General features: G+C 42.9%; 1 protein-coding gene across 1 annotated transcript in view; it reads left to right on the top strand.

Annotated features, from left to right (window-relative positions):
• The window catches only part of Trpm8 (transient receptor potential cation channel subfamily M member 8), a 75,827-nt gene that overhangs the window by 11,283 nt on the left and 57,417 nt on the right, over positions 1-7,127 (top strand). The window contains exons 5-7 of the mRNA XM_005361717.2: positions 1,689-1,861; positions 3,658-3,832; positions 5,942-6,009. Of these exons, the coding sequence (XP_005361774.1) occupies positions 1,689-1,861; positions 3,658-3,832; positions 5,942-6,009 (416 nt within the window). The remainder of the gene's footprint in view (positions 1-1,688; positions 1,862-3,657; positions 3,833-5,941; positions 6,010-7,127) is intronic.

Below are 7,127 nucleotides of genomic sequence, written 5' to 3'. Positions count from 1 at the left end.
AACAGATACACACATGTTACACACACAGACAGATACACACAGATACACACACATATACACATATTACACAAACAGATACACACACATATCACACAGAAAAATACACACACATATACACATATTACACAAATACACACATAGATACACATATTATACAAACATACACATATATATATTATACAAACAGATACACACACATATTACACACAGACAGATACACACATACACACAGATACACATACATATACACATATTACATATAGACAGATACACACATACACACAGAGAGATACACACACATATACACATATTACACAGATACACACATATCACACACACACAATGTGAACAGAATAAGTGGCTTTGGCCTAGAAGACAGCTCATTTCTAACTAACTTACAAAGTTGACTCTGTTAGTTTAGCCAGGGCAAAGAAGGCAATACTCCCCGAGTCCTTGGTGTTGGTCATGTCCAGTTACCTTATTTTAAAAAGAAACACTGAGAACTGGTTTAGGAATTGGGTATGAACCTTCTAAGGGCCACAAGGCACTTACAGATTAGCAGGTCTTTGATGTGGGGGGTGACCGATGACCTAGTTCTTCCTTGTCAGATATGGCAGGGAAACTAGACAATGGAGACAGACGACAAAGGAATGGACTTTCTAACAGCTAGAGAAGAGGGCTGCCTCAGGACTTTGAAGACTTCTATTGCTAGAGCTGATAAAGAGAGAAAACAGCGACTTCTTTCAGGGTGGAGACTGCCCTAAGGATAGTGTCCTCAAAGTGGAAACTTCCCTAAGGATAGAGAATGTCTCCAAGATGGGAATTGCCCTAAGGATGGAGACAGTGTTCAAGATAGGGGCTATCCTAAGCGTGAAGACAGTGTTCAATGTGGGGGTGGCCCTAAAAGATGGAGAGTGTCTTCAAGGTGGGGGCTGCCCTAAGGATGGATGGGGACTGTGTTCAAGGTGGGGACTTCCCAAAAGATAGAGAGCATCTTCAAGGCAGGGTCTGCCTTTAGAATGAGGACTGCCTAGGCTACAAGTTACACAATAGTCATTTCCATTATACTAAATAATTTTTCTGTTGTCTGGTGCTGGGATCCGAACCCATGGTCTGACATGTGCTGGTAAAACACTTTGTCTCTGAGCTACAGCCCGAACCTGCAGGTCTTTAGTTTCTTTTATTTTCCATTAAAATCCAGAAAAGTGCTCGACATTGCAAGGATTATCAGATACAAACCTTGAATAAAAATAGACACAGTTATGTAAAGCAAAGCAGAATTGCTGGGGCTAGGAAGGTCCACTGTGTTCTGACAGGCATGAGGTCTGGAGAGAGAGCACACTGCCCTCTATGGTTGCACTGCCCAGCTCACTTATGGGTTCACGCCAGGCATTCACTGTTCATGAAAGCAATCCCCTGGAGACTCCTGAGTGCACCTTCTGTGGAGACTGAGAATGCATATCTAGAACGGGGCACCGAACCTGTGCTGTCTAGTACATGCCCCTCAGGAACCCCCGATGACCTGGGATTCTCTTCTTGTTCGCCATGGGGTCCCATCCCACAGTCTGGCTCTCAATGCAGCATCCGGGAGCTCATGGGCAGGAAGGTTCCCTCGGGAATCTAGAAACACAGGACCAAAACCTTACTCAGCACCAGGTGAAGTTCCGTTTCCCCTCCCTCGTCCACAGGTGCTTGGATTCTCACGGGAGGCACTCACTACGGTCTGATGAAGTACATAGGTGAAGTGGTGAGAGATAACACCATTAGCAGGAATTCAGAAGAGAACATCGTGGCCATTGGCATCGCGGCCTGGGGCATGGTCTCCAACAGGGACACCCTCATCCGGAACTGCGATGATGAGGTATGTGTGGGGCCGGGAGGCCTGTAAGGTTCTGTGGGGGAAAGACCAGGGCAATGGCTATGACCCGAATGCTGGGGCTCTGTAGTGGAGCCAGATGGTGGGAAAGCCTGTCTTATGAGAACAACCTATAGACCTTTAACGGCCGTTCAAGACAAGGGGGAGGGGTATTCTTAAGGAATTCCAAAGCAGGAACTAATAGTGGAGGCATTTTGCCATTAAAATCTGTCTCCAGAAAGCTCCTATTAGACTTGGGTGCACTGTTTGATTATGATTCAAATCAATCTTAGAAGAGTTCTCCTGTAGGTATACTCCTGCACTACCGTGCCGGATTCTTAGGAATTCAGATTTATTATTGTTCTCCGACCTTAACCCAGTGTGGAGAAGGCTGAGACCCATACCACCAAATGTTTCCAGAGAACTGATTTAGGAGGTAGCAGACCTCCCTCAAATTATGTCCAGAATGCACTACAGATATATGATATCTACTGATATATGTGTCAGGTGTGACGTTTCAGAAACAGTGAGAAACTACCCAAGTCCTACTCAGGAGATTTGGGCTAGATGTTCAGAAATCTATATTTAATGCAATCTTATTCCATCTGAGGCTCACTAGGCATTTAGATGGTAAATGTTAAGGGCTTAGTTTTCAAAAACATCATTCACTTTCTTGTCTATGTTGCCATTTTGGAGACTAATAAGGGGGTACAGGGACCTAAGAAGTCAAATCTGTGCTCACCACGGAGCTTGGTCACAAGTATGAAACTGTTTTTGGAAAGTGCCAACAATTGCATTAATAAATTCATCCCTAGAGAATTTAATATTAGGGCAAAGATTTCATTAAAGCATTCTGTAATGCCCAAGAATTGGCATAAATCTAAATATCCAGCAATACTTGGGACTTAATATTTATTATTAGATATTATAATCTAGTAATATTTATCACTAAAGAGGGAAGCCCAGACAGATCACTATGCAAAAACGAAGAAAACCATGGAGGTAGGATAATACTCATTCTGAGGATATTTTGACAGTATGGAAATGCTTATCAGTGTGAAATTATGAAGTGTACAGATAATAGCTAAATGCACATAAAATCTTGATGACAACAACCCACGGCTCTTAGAATTAAGTATAATCTACATTTTCATTTATATGCTACAGTCTTCATTTCTGTAGAAAACATAGTTTTTAGAGGCTTAAATTATACTGCTAGTTTTATCCCTATTTTACTTCTGATGAGTCTTCCATGACAGCATGATTTTGCAGTAAACTCTTATGATATCGCGCTTGGCTTCCTGGTTTCTCTACTATTTTCCTGGGCGACAGTGTTTGGTCTTCTGTATAAAACAAAACATTCATAACCATCTCATTGGCCACATCTTCTGACACAGGCTCACCAGGATCATTGTAGCGCTCACTGCTATGGGTGGAACAGGACGGAGGCTCAGCCAACCTGAAACAAGGCCACTGTTTGAAACATGCCATACCTTATTTTAGATCTGCTTCAGAGAATTTTCTTTGTTTTCATCATCATCTTTTTTTTAAAATTTTTGATCGGTGTTTTATTTTTGAGTCATGAGAATATTAAATACATATGAACAAGACAGCGCAGTTCTTGCTCATTCTTGTTTTACAGTAGGCTGTTTGTGACCATCTTTTTTTCTACTTCAGTTTTGGTGCTCTTCGTCAGTACAGTCACAAGAGGTCACACACAGCAAACACAGGTTCTCTCGCTTTAGTAGGGTCGTCGTGATGTCACCCTGCATCCCGAAGACAAGTGTCTTTGTGCTTTCCAGGGATATTTCTCGGCTCAGTACATCATGGATGACTTCAAGAGAGACCCTCTCTACATCCTGGACAACAATCACACCCACCTGCTGCTTGTGGACAACGGATGTCATGGACACCCCACAGTGGAAGCCAAGCTGCGGAATCAGCTGGAGAAGTACATCTCGGAGCGGACCAGTCAAGGTCAGTCGTTAGGAACGGGAAGTCCCGTGTGCATGGTGACAGTTGGAGGCCAGCTATGCATGCATGCATGGCTGTTGTGGAGGCAGCTGGTGCTGCATGGCTAGCTAGCCCTCTTGATTCCCCATCTTCACTGCTAAAGAGGAGCTTGTACTTCTCGCCTTTCTTCAGAATCCCAGGAGTGCCTCTGCAGGGGCCACTGACATGTCCTTCAGCATGCTGAAGGCAGTGACAGATACCTTCTTACACTCTTGCTTATTCATTTAGGAAGCCTGCTCGCTTTTGTTTTTTTCCTGTAGGCATTTGTAAAAAGTGAAGCCCCTAATTGAAAATGCATAGTTAAGAAGCAAGGCAATTAGGTAGGTTGCTGAGGACCGGCCTTGACAAAAATACTTCTTACCAGGGAAGGGGTGTGGGAATTGGAGAAATATAAATAAAGAATATGAAGACTCATAAAAGATAACAGAACAGAAACCATAGAAAGTATTGGGAGGGCATTCCAGTGACTGAGATCCTGAAATTCACCCATGTTTATTAAAAAAAAAAAAAGGAGCAGAGGTACATCTGCATATCCTGACCACGTGTCAGGAAGGCACGGACTTATTAGAATAGATCTTAATCTCAAAAGAACGAAGCAATCACCTCCTGAGTTAGGATGTGCAACTATGCCTGTCAAATCTCCAAACTCTCCGACCGTCAGACAAGGTGGAAACGGGCCTGCATTTTTTGTCCTCCACAGTAGATGAATGACCAGACTGAGCTGGGCCATGTGGAGAGAAGGAGAGTGGGAAGGGAGAGGGGGAAAGAGAGGAAGGAAGTGTAGCAGCCATGAGGGCAGAGGTACAAAAGGGGGCAGGTAACCACAATGGCTGCATTATATAGGTAAGAGCATCTGGGAAAAGGGTAGACCAGCTTCTGGGCTGGAGAGTTCAGGGTAGAGGGCTGGGTATGCCAGTCATACCCTGTAACAGGTAGGGCCTGAGGGATGTTGGGAGAACCTGCCAGCCAGTGTCAGCACTGATATATTAAATAGGCAACTCAGGTATTTGACCTGGGTTTGAGACTCAACAGTAGGGTAGAGATGTTAAGACTGTCACAACTGGAAGGCTATTTAATGTTTTGACTTTGGCTCCTTCTTTGGGTTACCAGAATAGAATCACCTAAAACACTGGTTTTGCAGAAACTGAGTGCAAGACCTTATCTGATAAACCGCATGTGTCTTCTTTTCCTGTGGACAGGGTGCTGAGAGGCGTCCTGCTTTGGAGCAAGGCTGTCCTGTGGTTTAGTGACAGACGGCCTCACAGGACACAGTCTCAATTGTTTTGACTTCAATGAAGACACAGCTTAGGAAGTTATTTATAGCCACACTCAACTCCATTGAGAGAATGCCTCATTATGCAAATTTGTCACCTATTTAGGAAAGCGTGGGATTATACAAATGAGGGAGAGAATAAGAGCAAACTTTAACTCAGTCTCATCAAATCGACAAATGTTAATGAAGCGACAAATTCAGCATTTTAAAAAGCAGTGACAAATGACAGTATTACCCATGCCACACTGTTGATGGTCTGACACACTGCTATTCCTTCAATGGGATCTATCAGTTCAGGGCCAAGGCCAAATCCAAGCAGTTATTGCCAAGGCCATGAGCTCTCAGAGCAGATGGTCCTCTATCGTGGGATGTCCTTCTGTATATGTGTTGCTTTATTGATTGATGAATAAGGCTATTTTGGCCAATGTCTTAGCAGAGTAAAGCCAGGCAAGAAATTTGAACAGAGATAGAGAAAGAAAGTAGGCAGACTAAAGGAAATGCCATGTAGCTGCCAAAGGTGAAAGATGTCAGAATCTACCAGTAGGCTGCAACCTTGTGGTGATACATAGATGAATAGAAATGGGTTAATTTAAGATGTAAGAGCTAGCTAGGAATACACCTGAGCCATAGGCCAAACAGGTTTCTAACTAATATAGTTTCCGTGTGATTATTCGGGTCTGAGTGGCTGGGAAACCAACACACAGTCATTTACATTCCTCCCACTTCCTGCCGCATCCCACTTCCTGCCACACCCAGTCCTCAAGGTGGAGTCCAAAACAGACTTTGTTCTTGTTTTACAGATTCCAACTACGGTGGTAAGATCCCCATCGTGTGTTTTGCTCAAGGAGGTGGAAGAGAGACTTTGAAAGTGAGTTTTGGCTTGGTTTTCTGAAAGACTGGTCTACACCCAATAGAAGCACCCTCCCCCTACTGCTGCCCCAGACTTTTGCATTTGTCTCATCTTTTCAAACTAAATTTCCAGTTGTTGTATAAAATGGGCCTCACTATGGCCTGTTCATCTGCATGCAAGAGGAAATAAGATGTTTGTCTTTTCTTATTCAACATTCTTATCCACAGTTCCATCCATTTCTCTACAAATGACAAGTCTTCATATTTTATGACTGACTAAAACCCCCCTGTGTACACATCCAATACTTTATCCATTCATCTCTTGGGTAGCTAATCTGGTTATATATCTTAGCCATTGTGAACTGTACCCTAGAGGACATGGGAGTGCCGGTGTCTGTAGTGTCTGCTGACTTAGATTCCTTTGGGTGTGTGCTCGTGAGTGGTATACTGGATCGTATGGTTGTCCTAGTTTTATTTGCATTTTGAGGTACCTCTATATTAATTCTTATAGTCACTAATTAAAATTGCCCCTTCATTAGTGTTCTGTTGCTTCATTTCTTGATGCTAGTCAGTCTGACAGCAGTGAGATGGACTCTCAAGGTAGTTCTGGTTTGTGTTTTCCTGATGGCTAAGGATGTTAAATATACTTTCATTTTTTTTTGTTGGACATTCGTATCTCTCCTTTTGAGGGCCATCTGTTGAATTTAGTTGCCCATTTGCTGACCGTGCACTTGGAGTTTTGGTGCTTAACTTTTTGAGTTTATAGGTTCTAGATACTAATATCAGGCCAGCTATAAAGATTTCTCTCCCATTCTGTGAGCTGTCTCTCCTCTCTGTTAATTGTTGACTTTGCTCTGAAGGAGATTTTTCAATTTTATGCAATCCCATTTCTCAATTCTTGTTGCCATTGCCTGACCCACTGGAATCCTTTCCAGCAGGTACTTGCCCACATAAATATTTTGAAATGTTCTACCCATGTTCTTTTGCTTCAGTTCAAAGTTCCAGGTCATGTATTAGGGTCTTCAATCCATTTTGTGTTGATTTTGGTACCAGGTGAGAGATAAACATCTCTTTATTCTTCTTGAACTTTAAAAGATAACGTTTCCAGGTATGCTAATCTTTTTGGCAGTTTTTTTT

This window comes from Microtus ochrogaster, linkage group LG4 (assembly GCF_000317375.1).
Source record: "Microtus ochrogaster isolate Prairie Vole_2 linkage group LG4, MicOch1.0, whole genome shotgun sequence".
NCBI classification, from domain to species: Eukaryota; Metazoa; Chordata; class Mammalia; order Rodentia; family Cricetidae; genus Microtus; species Microtus ochrogaster.
Note: the sequence above shows the minus strand (reverse complement) of the source record. Positions and strands in the feature narration are given on the sequence as shown.